At 42.4% G+C, this 17070-nt stretch overlaps 1 protein-coding gene across 2 annotated transcripts in view; it reads right to left on the bottom strand.

Moving 5' to 3' along the window:
• The window catches only part of GPC3 (glypican 3), a 144800-nt gene that overhangs the window by 122310 nt on the left and 5420 nt on the right, over window positions 1-17070 (bottom strand). For both annotated transcript variants that reach the window (XR_014318429.1, XM_082771210.1), the window contains exon 2: window positions 16084-16245. Coding sequence is in view for 1 of the 2 variants with exons in the window: in XM_082771210.1 (XP_082627336.1) it covers window positions 16084-16245 (162 nt within the window). In the remaining variant the exon portion in view is untranslated. The remainder of the gene's footprint in view (window positions 1-16083; window positions 16246-17070) is intronic.

The raw sequence follows: 17070 nt of genomic DNA, 5'->3' as shown, positions 1-17070 counted from the left end.
AACTTCAAACAGAAGCTCCTTGATGAGCTCTTCCTTTACAAGCACAAAAAGAACACCAACATTGAGAAGGTCAGAAAGGACCAACAGGACAGCCCGCTGGTATTTCACCTCCCCTTGTACTTTTTTTTTTTTTTTAATAAACTAGATCTCCAAAAGCATTTAAGAAGTGCACAAAGCCCATCTGTTTTTCCCCTGCCTGCAACTCTTGCATGCAAGGAGCAGTATATGCTTTGCTGTACCAGATGCATTTAAGCATTAAGGAGTGGAGAAACAGAATACTGCTGAAGAGCAAAGAGAGTCATAGTCCGTTAACTGTAATTACAGGAAAGACTAATTTATGAAGCAGATAAACTTAGGTATATAAATTGCTCTATAGAATAAGTGCACAGAAGGTAATGCTTTCTGAAGAGTTTACATCGTTCTGTGATAATCAACGCTTAATTAGATCTTTTTACCTTAATGCAGATTTTCTCTCTTTAATGTTACTGTTGTCCTCTTACCACCTCATCTGTTCCCCCAGCATCAGTGGCTTTGTCCTCTGACAAAAGCCCACCATAAAAGACGAAGTGCCAAGGTAATTAATTTTTCAGTAAAAGCCAAGTTGTTGTTTTCTCTAAAACATTTTACACTTCATGAAACGTTAGAAATGTCAGAGTACATAAGCAGAAACAGAATCAGAGATCTGCTTCCCTATTAATACCGCATGACCTCTTCAACCATCTCACTCTGGGAGAAGAAGACTGGGTGCTCCATGGAGAGCAAAGGAGGCAGCAAGCATGGCCAAGGAGGCAAGGGAAGACAGTGAGCAAGGTGGCGCCAACTGCTACATGAAGAATTAGCAACTGGCGGGTCATAGAAGAAAACATTAAGAAATAGCAGAGAAGCAAGTCCTTCCGCCTTAGAAGCTGGCTCTTCAGGAAAAAGGGGGCACGCAGCCCAGAGGTCAGCAGGGAAGCAAGACTTGACCTCAGCACCTACCCAGTCTTATATTCCTTCTCCAGTCTTGGTGCATGCAGTGGTGGCAACCTAAAATTTTATGTATCTGTAAAATGAGGATGGAGGAACAGTGTTGCACATTGGCACCACCTGTATCACAGAGGGATCCTTCAGGATCCTCCCTTCGGTGCCCAAGACAGAGCAGAAGGGTCACCTTCAGAATAACACGTAGGACTCGTTTTCTGTCTATTTTTACCCTTGAGCTTAGCTGCTGCTGTTTTACTGCAACCTCAGCTCCAATACTTGCACAAACACTCCTCTTGGAGCCTTCAAATATATCACAATGAGTTACGTGCACTTTCAGACCTCTACAAAAAACACTTATGTGCAGGGAGGAGGAGATATATCTCTGCTTTCCCAGGACAGCCCTTGCAGAAAGGCTCAGAAACAACAGGCTTTGGCCTCAGGAAGACACCAACCCCACTTTCACAAGAGTTTTACAGTACTAAAGATCTAAGAGCTTGGGTCACCACCTGACTTCATCATTCTGTGTAGCTAATGGCTGGTTTTACTACCCAAACCTAGCATTAACACAGCACATAAGCTCCTCAGTATTAGCTCCTCAGATTATCCATCCCAACCCAGAGTAACTCAAAACATAGTTTTGGTACAACTTAAAGCTTTGCACTTGCTGCCAGTGGCTTTTCCGCTATTGCTCAGTGAATCATGATCCGCAATATTACAGATTTGGGCAATGTTTCATCCACAAGACAGTGGCATCGGGCTCAACTCAGGCTATTGCAGCATCCTCCCCGCAGCTCCTGAGACTGACACAGGCTCAGCTCTTGTTACACATAGAATCACATCATCTTTTCCCTTTCTTTCTTGTTCCATTTCTCTCCCTCTCCTCCAAACACATTAAGTAGTTTGGCAAATTAATATTTTTGGCAAATTCATAGTGTTTAGAGTCAAGTCTTGAATAGGTGATCTCTTAACTATAAAACTAAGCTCTCTGGCTGGATTAGTCCCCAAAGAGTTTAAAAATTAGTATGGAAATGCCTTCCATGTAAGAATATCCACACATGCTTTAATTTGCTTAGCAATGCTGCAAGAGTCAGTGTAACATGAATAAAAAGGCATAACAGTTTATAGAAACAGAACAAAAATTTGCATTATGAGTTTGCATCAGCAAACAAGTAATAAATTCAGACTTTTGAAAGATTTGTTTTTGAGCAAGATTGGTTACATTTGTCTATTACCCAGACTGATTACAGGAAGGCAAACAGCTATATGGACACCTGAGAAGGTTTGCATGAACATAGTAGATATTGCTTACACAGATTTGGCTGTTAGGAACTGACATGTTCCTAACACTATATATACAGAGGATAAAAAGCCATCCAACATTCTGCAAGCAAATTTACTTTAACTACAGCTTTTGAGTCTCCTCCAAATCTCTGAATTAATGATCACGCTACAGAATAGTGCAATAGCTTTCCACAATAGACATTTAGATTAAATATTATAACTGATTATAGGCAGAGCTGGTAGCCCTGCATATTACAGTTGCCTAATGCTTCTGATCTTTAGACCCTGTTTCCACTTACCTATAATTTTTCCAAGCTCTAACCACTGCAACTTTGTACAACTTGTCTGCCTCAGGCAAATTTTAATTTCAGCCAAAATGGTTCAGCTGCTTCCAAGAACGAGGCAGAGAAGATTTCTTTTCTTTTGCCCACAGTACAAAATCCTTGTGACCTTTTCTTTAATTAGCTGAAGCATTTCCCAAGCTTAGAAACCAAACTTGAATTTTGACAGGATTTTATGTGAGTCTGTAAACATGAACTTTCCTGTCATAGTTTAGGGGTTATGGTTGAGGTTGTGGTTTTTTCCCCTTTATCTCAAACAAATGTATCTAGATCCAATTCACTTGTGCTTTGAGAGGAGTGTGAAAAAAAAAGCTTGAAATTATTTTCAACTTTGAAATCTGCTGTTTAAAAGAGGGCTTGGATTTTTGTGCATTACTATTCCTGTTTGGTAAGTTAAGAAAAGTTTAAGTACTGGAAGTTGGGCACAACTCCTCCAGATAGATCCATGAAGCTCCAGAAGTTGAAAGGTTTGGACTGCACAAAGCCAGCATGAGAGAAGGAAGCTGTACCCAGAGCCAAGTCCGACATCTTGAATACCTGTCGCTACAGAGTGGTGAATGCAGTGTCTTTACTAGGCTCTTTCAGAATTTCAGTTTTTCCATCTATGGACATACTGCTACTCAGTGTTGAACATCATGAAACAGCACATAATTAAAGGGAAAGATTTATACACAATTGAAAATTTAAATAATTCTGTCCTTCAGCATTATTTGAAAATATTAAGAACAAGGCATCAAACAGCAAGGAGAAAAAGTGACTCATTAATGGCCAATGTTTGTTCAGTGCCCTTACACAAGGGAAGAAAGCTTGCGGAAAAATACACATTATCCTGTAATTAAAGGCTGTATTCTAAAGCACAGGACAGAAATAAATTGAGGTTGCACAGATTGCTTAGTTTGCTCACAACCTTCATAAACTTTTTCAACCTCAATAAAGTCCTTCTGATGTAGTTTTCCGAGTGCAATTTTGCGATCTAGCTGTTGGTGTGAGACGAATCTAGGAGGATCAATGTGCATCTGAAGAGGTTACTTTCTGCCAGCTCTGTAACTTCAAGATGCGTTTCAGGATCAAATATTTACTTACCAGTGAGTCTAATTATTTTTCATGCTTATGCCAGTGAAGCATCACAAGGTAGAGAAATAAATGGCTTTCAACCTCTCACCAATTCAAAGACTACCTTCTCATCTGATGTGAAGCGTTTGCTTTCATTTAATACTAGCAATGCAATGCACTTTGCAGTGCATCTTCAAGGTAAGAATCTATGCAACCTAGTAAAAATAATCTTATACTGTCCATTAGTTCAAGAAGTAGATTCTGAACCATATCCCTTGGAAAGTGAACTCTTTCCCCAAAATGTCAAATGCACTGCTTGTTCTTTGCTGCTAGCAGAACATGACATACAGGGTTACTAATATCATTTTCAGGCCATTATCTAAACAAACAGCCTACAAACAAGACAAGAGGGGAGAAAAGCAGCTTGCTTATCACCCCCAGCTTTAAAGCTGCTGCAAATCCCAACCCACAAGTGCCACCTCTCCGCAAACATCTGGGCCTCCTTGCCCATCTGAAAAGCAGATGAGGAAAGCTACTCTGTATGGAAACATACCTTTAGCCTTTACAGCTCATTCCCAAGGACAATGAAGGCTACATGAGCACAAGCACTCTACAAAGCAGACCCGCCCCCTCCCTCAAGACTATCCATTTAAATGCAGGCACTTTCTTAATTTATTACAACACCATATCACCCGACTTGCAATAAGCTATGACCTCCTGGTCACTGCATTACGTGCTTTCCCCCAGGTGCCAGTCAATGCATGAGGGATACATCTCAGCACTATCTTACGTTCCGGCCCCAGCGAGGAGCTGCCATAGGAATGCAGCACAGCTGGGCAGATGCGAACCTACGACAAAGCAGGGTTCCTGGGTTGTTCATCACCAAAGGCCTGCAAAGCCCTCCAGCATTCAGTCACCAGCACGTACCACAGCAACACCTCTCCAGCTTGGAGACCAGCTGTCCTCAATCCTGTTGTTCCCCTCATTTCTACAGAAGGCAAGCCCACCCCAGTCACCAAGCAGCCATACCACCATTTTGCAGGACCCCACGCAAGTATAACCACCCTGTCTCCTAAACTCACCTTAAATCAGCTCACTGTCTAATCCTGGGGACAGCCATCATTCACTCCCACAGGTATTATTCATTTTAAACACAGCATCCATGGTAGTGGTTTTGCTTTATCACCATGCTCTCCATAGGACACTCAGCAGAAGGCCACTACCCAGCACTGGGCTCTTGCTGACCTCTGAGAGGAAAAAAGAGATAGCACACATCTTCAACATTTCTCACCGATGCACTAATACTGGGAGCCAATTCCTCCTTACAACAAACAGTTATTAAAGGTATCATGAAAGAGACTCAGTATTTTCCTGGTCACTTGTGTGGTTTTTTTTTTAAATACTTTTTTTTTTTTTCTTTAAAAAAAGTATTTTCTACATAAGAAGATGCTCAACTGCAGGAGTGTTCACAAGCTGTATGTCCTAGCCCCTCTTCCATGGAGATGAGGGAAGCAATGCATTAGACCACAAATAAAAATCCTGCTCAGGCCATTTCAAAGACCTCCATCTACTTCTCACTAAGTACATAATAATTCCCAAAGGTTTCATAAGAAGGTCAATCCCAGCTGTGCAGCCGGACATCAGAGACCGAGCACTCCCTTGACAAACAACAGCATAAATAATCTTAAAAGCCTCATCCAGAGGGAAGCTGAGCACCTAAATTAGCCAGTGAAGAATCTGATGGTAGAAATGGTAATTCTTACCCTGCCATGATCTGTGCTGGCATAGTGTTTTCTTCTCTTTGTAGCAGTATTTGGAATTTATGAGGCAATATTTAAGAACAGTTGATAGACCACCATCACAGGAGACTGAGGCAGACTGAAATAATCTTATAATTAAAAGGCAGTAAAAGGATGCGTGCCATTTCTATAATTCCTCAGAAATTCAGTAGCAATTTGATTTTACTTTTTTATGAGATAGATTCACGAGAATGTGTTGACCTGATTGGCTTAAACTAAAAGGAAAGGAAAGAATGTGAAAACTAATCTCCTCACATGGATTACTGGGTCTATTTGATTTCCTTTCCCTAAAAAAAAAAGAACATTTTTCATTGCAATCATAATAGGAATTTGACCAATACAAATATGCTATATTACGACAATCTATTAGTCACCAATTCCTTCAAAAAAAGTGAATTCCAAAGCCATGAATTGTAATCCTAGATGGAGCCTTACTGTTCTCTACTGCTTTTAAAATTGCTTTTTTATGACATTCAATCATAGATTTTCTGACTTAAAGATAACAAATTTGGGAAGAGCTAATCAGCAACAGAATTCATTTACAATTGATCTACGCTGCTGTTTGTTTTCCCTCCGAGATGAGGTTCGTTTTTTTAATCTTCACTTTCTAACCAGACTTGTGATTTTTTTCCCCCAAGCACAAATTTGGATCTTTTTTTCCCCATTTGTTGTTGTTGTTTTTAATATTAAACGTGCAGTGCTTCTTACATTTCACCTGTCAGAAAAGATGCATTGATTCACAGGTGCATCTTCATGGGAATGCATTTGCTTTCACATGGTAGTTGTCACTCATGCTCTGTGCAGCACCAACTGCCACACACAAGCCCAGCTGTCCAGCTCACAGCACAATGCTCACCCACCATTGTTACATGGGGAAAATATGCCCAAACCAGCATCACACCAAAAACATGCACAGAATGCAAGCTGGTGTGCGAACTGCAGCAGCTACAGATTCAGTCTAACCATTGCTAGATCCAGAACAAAAAGTTATTTAGATCACTGCATAACTATACCCTCAAGTATTTTCTTGTGCCTTTTTAGCATAAGATTTGAGCATGCCAAGACACTGCCATCCTGCCAACATCAATTCCAGGCACTATAGCTGTGCAGGGAAGAGTAAGGACAAAAAAGGGAAGGGAAGGAAAAAGTAATTTCACCATACTGTTCACTGATCCCTGTTGTAGTTTTGAACCAATCTATCTACAGTGCAAAACAGCTGAAAACACTTAGGGCATGCTGCAACCAGCTCCCTAATTCATAGTGGAGCAACTGGAATTGATTTTTACTCTAGCCTTCAGTCCATAAAATGACATCAGCACATAGGTAGCGCAGAAGCTGCTATCAGCTGCAGTGTCATTAAGACTTTTGCATCAAGATGGTGAGCAAAAGTATTTTCCCTTTGTAAGGGAAAAGAAAAATGTTAGGCCTATGCTTATCAGAAAGCTAAAAGGGTTTCATCTTCTTATTGGCTTTAAGAAAAAAACACCCTACCACAAAGAACACAACAGACCCAGACAGTAACTATTACTTTAGAAACCTAGAAATTAAGAATTTCAGCCCTGTTAGGCAAGTCTTTTTCTATGCATACACCCCAGGGCTTTCTCCCAGCCAGAACATTCCCAGCCCTGTTGATACAACCAGGCTTCCTTGAGGTGACAGCTGATTTGTGTGGGAATCTCCCCAAATCTTCTACATAGTTAAAAAAATAAAATAAAATATATGGATAATGAAAAAATGGGGCTGGAGACTCTTACTCTTCCAGCAACTCCAAGATGCAGTATTTTTAGAGGGAGATGAGACACAGGCCCCCTCCTGCTGCACACAGAGATTTCCACCATGCAACTCAGTGCACAGAACAATATGGTCATCCTCCGACACCCACAGATCTGAAGCTGAAATTTCATTTTAAGACGAAAACAAGATGTTTTAAACACAGCTCAGATCGCCACACTTGCCAGTCAATCATACTGCTCATGCCTGTATCTCTCAAATGCCATGTAAGTAGATAACCTTTGCTGTATGAATCTGTAAAGCTTCCACTCCAGAGAAAAGATGAGCTCTCAGCTCACCCTGCTTGGTGGAGCCGGGAGAGGACCACCACTGGGACAACACCTCTCTGAGGCACACCAAGTATCCACCAATACTCCATAAAACAACAGAAGATCCAGGAAGCTGCCAAAATAAAACCTACCTCAGGAAGAAACAACATCCATGCAGTGAGCAGCAAGGTCACCCAGGGCAATGGTGCTGCACCACACAGGACAGACACCTCCACTCCAAGTATAACAGGAAGGAAGGGGGTTTCTAGGTAATATCTGCCCCAGACACACTGGTCTGAACTGGATGCAAATCCAGGGATACTTCTGCTGTTCATGCTAGATGTGTCTGCTTCATTTTCTAATGAGCAGAATTTATTATGAGTCTGTCACACTCACTTTTTTTTGCTGCTTTTGATATTGGGATGAGTACAGAAAGGTGTGCCTCTTCTGTACTGAAGAAATAAAGCCAATTTCAAGCTATTAGAGTCGAGTAGGGCAACATTAGACTAAAACACTCCTGTGATTTCAGAACTTCTGAAGATAAAGTCCAGAGCTTGAAAAGTGGATTGTCTGTACCTCCAGTGCACCCCAAAATTACAGACTTCTACAGTGCAGATAATCCAGGGGGCACTGCTGACTACATACACTCATGTAGAAAGCTCTCATCTGCCCTATTTGAACAGTCTACTGTCTTTAAAAAAAAAAGAAAAAAGAAGAAAACAGATTAATATACTTTCATAGTAAAATGAAAGATTATAAATCGCTGAAATTGATTTCACATCAGTGGTAAAGTCAAAGTGAGTAACACACCTGAGGTGACCCACTTCGCTAGAGGGAACGTGAAACCGCAGTGTATTGACAGTTTAATTGGCTCAGCAAGAGTTCATTTCCCTCAGATGAAATGCGCCATTGGCCGTTTTATCGTTATATCTTATTGCTCCGTTAAAAGTAAAGTAGATGACAATCTAGCAAAACGTTCTCTTTACAGAGACAGTCCCCTGCCTTTATTGCTGGGTGCAGGCTTCTTCCCCACTTCTCTCCCCAGAGTTTCCAAGCCAGCTTGTTTGCATTTTAAATGCTTTGTGCAGCAAGAACGCCTCTATTTATGCCTTCAGGCCAAGACATGGAAGATACCAGCGTGCCTGTTTCTGTACTGGAATTACAAAGGGGAATAGATGACAATGGCACCGAGCAGCTCTACAAATACCACGTTCAAGGGTAACACCGCACTTGAAGATGTAATTTGACTACTTCATATCACTAGGAAGCGTTTTGAGAATGCTAGTACTTGAACTGTCAAGGAGAACTCCTAGCTCAAAATGTAATTAGAGAAGACAGCCCACCTTGTAGAAGCAGAAGGCTCAAAGGAACATGTGAGCCCTCTCTGGTTATCTCACAACTCATGCTCCTGCAAGGTGGCACAGACAGAGGATCACGTTTTGCAGCAGGGGTCCAGAAGCAGACGAGACAGGGTAGCACTATAGCATTGCACAATGCAGAAGCACATGAGGGAAGGAATACAGATGCAGAGTTGCAGGGGACACTTCAGACACCTGGCAGCCAAGGCCTCTCCCGCAAAGATCCCAGCCAGATGCCTCCTTATGCCTCAGTAAAGGTCCCCTCCCCAAGCACAGGTTTCCTGACACACTGCAGTTTGTCATAAGAGCAGAGCATCAACCCCCAAAGCACAGGTATGTATTTTTTACTTCCCTAAATCATCACGAATTCCCTACAGTTGTACGCTTTGCAAGAGGGCCATATCTCCTATGGAAGCAGAGCACCAATGACAAGAGGATCAGCCCAGCCAAGGAGCAGCCCTAAGATGGGCAATGCCTCCCCTCCGTCAGAAGATGAGCACCATCCCCTTACACAGCAGAAAAGCAGCAGCAGAGCTGGCAGAGGACAGTTCTCCAGTAGCAGAATAAAGGCCCACAGGCATCCAGGAATTCCCCACACAAACCCTATATTGGGGACCCCCAAGCCCAGACACCGAGTGCCAAGAACTGCTAAAGCAGCACGTAGGCAATTATATGAAAAGCCCCCGTTAACCTCCAAGCCTCATTTCACTGAAAAGAAGAAGAGTGTCAGCAGTATTTGATTGCAGGGGAATTAAAGAGAGGCAGGGCATGGGAAAGCTATGTCATACCACGTGCAACTGCCCAGGTCCTCCACAGGCTGCACCCTTCCAGTCACATCTTAGGCTCCAAATGAGCTCCTCGTGGGAGCAACCCCCAACCCAGCACACCCAGAGCTGGCAAGCTGTGCACCAATGCTGTGGTGGCATTTAGCTCCAGATAGCAAGAGGAGAAAAAAAAAAAAAAAAAAGCAAAAACAAGCATCTCTCAAAATCTCCCTTCCCGGTACTGTGTGCTGTCATGCAATACTTCCAAACCCGTGGTTTATGCGGCTCAGGAGGGCAGTTTCATGCCCTAACTCCTGGATGATGGATTTTACAATTTGTTAAAGAAACTCATCAATCCTCAGCAGTCATTTTTAATGCCCAGAGCCTCCACAAACCTCTGCATTTTGCTGATCCCCTAATTTCAAATCATTTGAAACTGCTGTTACTATTACTGCTTTGCTCCTAAAGCTAAGCATTATAGCACACTTCAGACTTCTAGCTTCGTATGCTAGTGTAATAAACAGATTAACTGTGATTTATGAACAATAAGTTCTGGTTATTTGAAAGGAAACATTACCTCCATAGACCAATACTGACAACTGGAGATCTCATTATGCAGACAGCTCTTTCCTCTTTCCACCTACCTGTAATCACCAGTTCAGAACACTGTTATCAGCCAGGGAAACATATCACCATAGTTTTCTACTACAAACTTTGGGCTTCCAAAGCATCTGGCAGGAACCACTGCCAATGGCACAATATTGTCCTGAACTGATCCAATGAGACTATTCCTATTTCAAATGAACGTTAAATTATTTTTTTTAAACACTGCACAACAAATCAAGAGATTTTTCAAAGCACATAAACGCTACAGTAGAGATGCAAAACAGGATGCATCAAGACCTCAGTTTGCAGAGGACTGAATAGGAACAGGAATTATGTGGTACAGAGATCTGTTTGTAATGCTTATTGACTCAAAGTCCAATTATAGTTTTAATATTCCCTCACAAAGATGCATTGATTCAAGTCCATTCTAAAATGTCAGCTTACTATTTTACAGACCCACAAGCAAAAGTTAGCATTTTCACATGCACTTTTCACAACACACCTGCAGCTACTGAGCTGACCACCCCCTAACATCACATTTGACTAAGAATCTTTTTTACTTTTATTAAACTATTCCAAATAAGACAAAAGCTCTGGTCAGCAGCAGTGGTACCAGTGGATCTTTCTAGGCGATTAACATGCAATAGCTCCCACCACATAGCTGGTCTCTTCTCACCTAATTGATGCTGCACGCATCCTGGATTTACAAGTACAAGGCATAATTAGTAAAGATAAAAGTTGTTATATACTTAAACCTCTTTAAAAGAAGAAAAGAAATCTCAGCTCCCTCACCTTGACTCTAAAGTAGTAACAGCAGCTTGTGAAAAATGAAAAGCCTTGAAGGATTCGGAATAAGAAACTTGGAGAGACAATCGCTGATCTTTTATCTTCCAGACTTCAAGCAGAATCAAGTTCTTCAAAGAAAACCCAATAAAGCCCAGACATTTTCATCATAACAAAATAAATAATTCAGTCATACTTTAGAGAACTCCGACATTAGGATTGGCTATTTGATATATTTGTGGTTTAGGTGCCTCTAAACTGATTAAAGATAACCTGATAGAAGCTTGCAATGTCAGAATTGCCTTCATTCCTGACAGATATGAATGGATAGTGTAAATAACTATAAATAACCAAAATGGCTGCATTTATGCCTAATGGAGGATTTACAGCCTTCAGAGCTGCCTGGTAGCACTAAGAATTACAGCTCTGCCTTTATCCTCCTGCAGCACAAGAGGGGAGATGAATCGAAGTCCTCCTCACACCAGCTCCTCTGCCAGAACCACTAAGGGCTCAGCTCCAGAGGAAGCAGAAAAAAGAAGAAAAAAAAAAGGATTCTCCTATGAATAAGAGAATACCATACAAATACAGGAAGGTTTACCCGTAGTGATTTGAGCAGCCTTCCTAGAAACTACTCTGAAACAGGCATCCCAAAAGCCCCTCAAGTCTCCGTAGCCCCTGCAAGCTCTCCTTGTGTATCCAACAGAGCTCTGTTTGGGTTCTAGTTCCCATTTTCAGAGGGTTACATACCATCATCTTGATAGGGAACAGAGCAAGTCTTAAGACTGCAAGCTTTTGTCAAGGGGGATTCAACCGCAGTACACTGGCCAATTTCCAGGCCAGGTAATTACACCCCCACGACCCCAGGTTCTCCTGCAGCCCACACACACTGCCCCAGCAGCTCAGCAGCCCCACAGCACAGAGCTGGGAGCTGCCACGTGCTGCCCCACAGGAGCTATTTCAGAAGGAGGTGGAAGCAAGCCCTGCACCCACATAAGCAGCAGGGAGGCTAGATTCAGTCAGAAACAGGCATTTGGGGTATGCCAGGATTTACACCACTGCTACCCTGCTGGCTCCAGCAACCTCACGATCACTGTAAGGAGATGGCAGAGCAGGCACCAACACGCTCTGACAACCCAGAGTCTGCACCATGCAGACAGGCCCCTCCAGTATTTGACTAGTACCAACAGAAGAGGCTGCAGAAGGACAACATGAGATCCCGCTGCTAGCTTATTTAAGCAATCATTTAAAATAATGAAAGCAACGTTCCCCATGAGCACACCGCATTACTCCCACAGAAGCAGTCCCTAGAAATAGGAGCGCTAACTGCTGTGTGTCACGCTTACTGGATGGGGAAGATTACCAGCAAGTCCTACACAAAGCAATGGGTGCAGATGCTCCTCTTCCCTAGGGAGTCCTTCAGTGCTTAATAGTGCTGCATTCTTTACCTTTTTAAAGAGTACTTTTTCCCTTGGACACAGAGCTAGGAGGAGTATGTTATGAAAGCTTCATTTGAGCAGCTGATATAGCTTCAATTTTCTGTTAACTATAGTGCAATAGTATCAATATGCAGGATGAGAATTCAAGTGACCACTCAAAAGAAAATTCCCAAACTTAGGAAGTCAGTAGTATTTAGGGCTTTTTTGTCGTTTTAATCATAAAATGGTGGCAGAGCCATAAATCCCTCCTCACCAAAAAGCCAAGATCTAAAGTCAGAGGATGTGGGAGAAAAGAATATTGTGGCTTGGCTCTTGCTGTTTGCCACAGCAAGTTTGTAGCATTGACTCCCTAATTAGTCAGGATGAGAACCCCGGAGCAACACTAAATGTCATTTTCAGACAGTGACAAGAGCAAGTTCTGAGCTGATACAGCTCAGCTGCAGCTGCCATCAGCTGAGACCCTGAGCCGGGAAGCATGCACACATGCAAAGAGCAGCATGGTTACACTGCATGAAAGCAAGAAAAAAACCTGCCCGCAGAGAAATCCTGGAGTAAGATTTAACTGCAGTCAAGGCAGCTACAATCAATTTTAACACTGTCAAACTCAGCAAGTTTCCAAAGGATTAAATCACTACGTAAATCATCTTCATAATTTTAAAAAATGCCTGTAAGATAAGACCAGGCGCTAATTGTACCATTTAAATTTAGTGAAGGAAAGGTTTTTTGTTGGGATTTTTTCCTTCTTAACTGCAATAAAGAGGAAGCCCAAGGGTCTAAAACTAATAATCTAATAAACTTTGCTAAGTGAACATTGTAACAGATAGGCCTGGATGAGATTTTCAGTAAATGCCAGACAATTTCCCTTGATCTTTATCAACAGAGATGCAGCTCTAGCTCCAGCAGGAAGAAATTAAATTTAGTGCAAAATAATAACATCTGGGTGAGATTTTGTTTGTCAGACTAGCAGTCCCTTTAGATACCAGGCTAAAAATATTAAAATGAACTCTGAAGGGTTTTACGTTTGTGTTTTTAATATGAGTGGCTGGGATAGGTTTCCATACCAACATATTACTCCGCTCTAGACAGTGGTGCAATTACCCATCCTCAGCGCAGGATGATCCCCCACAGACACTGGGGTCCAACGCTCCACAAGACACGCCAAGAGCTTGGAAGTTTTCTAGCCTGTAACCAGGTGTTCTTGACACCCACCTTGGTAAAGGGGGGAGAAAGCAAAGAGCACATGGGCAGAAGTCTGTCACATCCTACCGCATTGCCAGGTCCCTTAGCAATGTCCTAAGACCCATCCCATGCCATGAGCAGTGCCATGAAACATGAAATCTGACTGCCATACGTTGGGTCCAGAATATTTCTAAAGCTGAAACAGCTTCTGGCACAGCTGTCAAAGTACAAACAAGCAGCAAAAGATTCACCTAGAAAAAAAAGAAAGCATTCTACAGACTTCAAGCCTCTACATTTAGAAGACGAAAGTACCCAATTGTAAGAGCCTAATGAATAGTCCCTTTCCAAATCCAAAACATTTGATACGATGTAATTGAAGTGAGCACAAGGGTTACAGTTAAAAATTCTTCTTCTACAATGGAATTACAAAATGTATTTTTATTAGTCGTGATCTTCTTATTAGCAGAAGCGGTCAGAAATTCTTCAACTAAATGCTTTTCCCAAACCCCAGCAAAAAGAATGGCAATTCAGCAGAATGAGGCTTTTCAGATTAACATCAGCTCCAAAGCCCCTGCACAGGGACAGGACTTTCATGGCCAGGAATCACAGTAAATAATAATAAAAACCAAAGCAAGGGATTCAGCTCTTTTAAAAAGAAGCAGAAAGTTCAGAGGAACAGCACAACCTATATAACAGAGTATCATTCATATATATACAAAAAAAGCCTCAAAAGTTGCAATGTATGTCAAGTGGTAGGGGAGGAGGTAAAGGCTTTCTATTCCAGACAACTTACCCCCTATTTCCGAAACTAGTCTACATTTCCAGTGTCTAAGAAACCAACCTCTCATTAGTTTTACCCCATCCTGTTTAGCAGAATTGAAATTTAATAGTCATTACGTTAAGAAGAACTGAAAAAAAAAAAAAACGCTGTTACCTCCTCAGCAATTTATCTGATCTTATGTTGAAAGAAACACAACACAACAGACTGCACCAGTCAGGCATGGACCAGAACAGAGCTTTGCCATGATGCCACAGACTTAACAGGCTTTGGGTCTTGCTGTTGGTGAGGTATGAATAAAAATAAGTCAGATTATCCTACAAAAACATCAGCATGAAGGAAAGAAAAACACTTGATTGCTCGTGTCTTTTTTTAAATATAAGTAAAAATGCTATTAATATAGAGTGACGGAATCCCAATAGGAGAGCACTCAACAAACAAGCAATCATTTTACTGCACATTAACCATGGGTGGAATAACTCTTGCTTGCGTAAAGGCCACAGAAATGATTACAGATTTAAGTAATACAAACTGGCATGTATCCAGAATAGAAAATAGTTGTTAAAGGTCAGTTTTGCTAAAAAGACAATACATCACCTTATTGTTAGGAGAAGAGAGGTGCTACTATACAACATGGCATGAGGTTACCAAGTGTTCAAACAGCCCATGTCAAATAAAACAAACCACACTTGTGAACATGGCAATCTCTTCCCCTTCACATGGAATAACCTTTTTTTTTTTTTGTGGCAGAGACCAATTAAGAAATACACAAAGTTTAGATGCTTACCAGGCATTACAGTGGGGTTAGAACCAGATGACATTACTGCAACATGGTAGAATCTGCAACTGCCAGAATCCTGCAAGATGGTACTTGCGCAGATCATTTAATTCTTCTAGAAGTGTGTTTCCATTTATTGTTAAGTTTGCACACAAAGTGGCTTGGTCTTCAGTTTTACACTTGCTGTTTCGACTACAGGAATATTTAGGACAAGCTCTGTAGAGCTGCCATACACCAAAACAGGTGTATTATTTATTGATAAAGGCAAGCTCTTTCATGCACAGCAATGCCCACACCACAGCTTTGTCTTTTCAGAGGGGAAGGGGGTGGGTATACCTACACGGGACAGTCCTCCAACAGTACTGCCACTGCCCCCCTAGAGCAGCCCCTAGCAGAGAGAGAACCCAAACATCTCTCTCGTGGTGAAAGCACTCCAAAACCACACTGTGAGTGGTTTTACCTCTGCCTGGAGGATGTGGCTCAGGATACAGGACAGAGGAAACAGGCAGCATGCATAATCCTTGGGGAAGGTGGAAAAGGAGCATAGGACGTGCTCCCAATAAGTCAATGGACTGCAACCAAGAGCAAAGGCTTTCACAGGCAGTAGCTTTGGCTCTGGGCTAGTGCTCAGCCACTTGGCTGGGGATCCAAGCAAGCACAGGCTAGAAGGACACTGGAACAAACCTCAGGCAGCACATAACCAAAATATAGATCTGTCTTTCCTTATAAGATGAGAAAGGCAAATCATTCCTGAAGATGAGGAAGAGATTTAATTTTTAACGTATAAGTATACATAATATATATACAAAAAATAAATATGAAGGGAAGACTTTCAGCCACATGGGCTTCTGATTGCCAAGTGCTCAGGAAGAGGAGCAGAACTGCCTTCTCCTTCTGCACGTCTGGACCACCCCCAAGCACTCACCTTGGAAGACGGCAGCATTCTGGATGACAAGGAATTTCAGCTCCATGCTGGCAGACTGCAGGAGCTGCTCCATGTTCAGACGGGCTGCTGCCTGGTACTTCTCTTCCATCTTCCTGGAGCAGCACGTGGAGCCCTTTGGGATACATACTTGCAGATCTGATCCTAGAGACACAAACAAGTGTAAAAAACTTGCATGAGGAGGTAGAATTGTTGCAAGCATAGAGGAAACCTACTCAATGCATTGGTATCGCTGCAATTACTGTTTGGGCAAACTGATGACATTTCTGGAATTTGTCCTGGGCAAGCAGCTCAGCCAAAGGAGAGGACTGATAAGACAGAGCCAGGACTGCTGGGCAATAGCTCCCGAGAGCTCGCTACACACACATGCCAACACGATGCTTGCTTTAGCTCCCATGTTCTCCATCCCCAGGTGTGCTGGTGCTGAGCCGAGCAATACAGAGCATTGCCCTGCTGCCTCCCATGTGCCCGGTAGTGCATTGGCAAGGAGCTGCAGGCAGCCAGAAGAGATGGTGTGGTAGATGGAAAAAGGGACCAGGGTTTGAAGCTGATTACAATGAATAGAGCAATACGTGTAGCCCAACATACAGACTATGCTTGCAATTTGCAGAGACTTTAACCAGCTAGCTGAAGACAAGTAACTGAGTTATTTCCCTTTGATCTCCATCCTTTTGCATGTACAGTGCTACTAGTAACAATAGGGAGCCACAAGAATAATGATTTGCTTTGCTTTTTTTAGTACAGACTTTTAAGGTGTATGCAGCTGAGTCCTCTCACCAGTTTCCCTATCCGATCCTTCCTCCACTGCAAAAGGCAAAGCCCAAGGCTCACCGCTTCACTTTTCCCAGTCCCATTGCAGAGGGACAGACCCCGAGGCACACACTGAGCCCTGAAACAGGCAGATGTGCAACTGCACAGCCATACGGGCAGCTCCTCTGACCAGCCACCAGCACTGAACAAAGGCAAGAA

Source organism: Aythya marila (genome assembly GCF_965140915.1).
Source record: "Aythya marila genome assembly, chromosome: 13".
Lineage (NCBI taxonomy): Eukaryota > Metazoa > Chordata > Aves > Anseriformes > Anatidae > Aythya > Aythya marila.
This window is presented reverse-complemented; position numbering and strand designations above follow the sequence as displayed.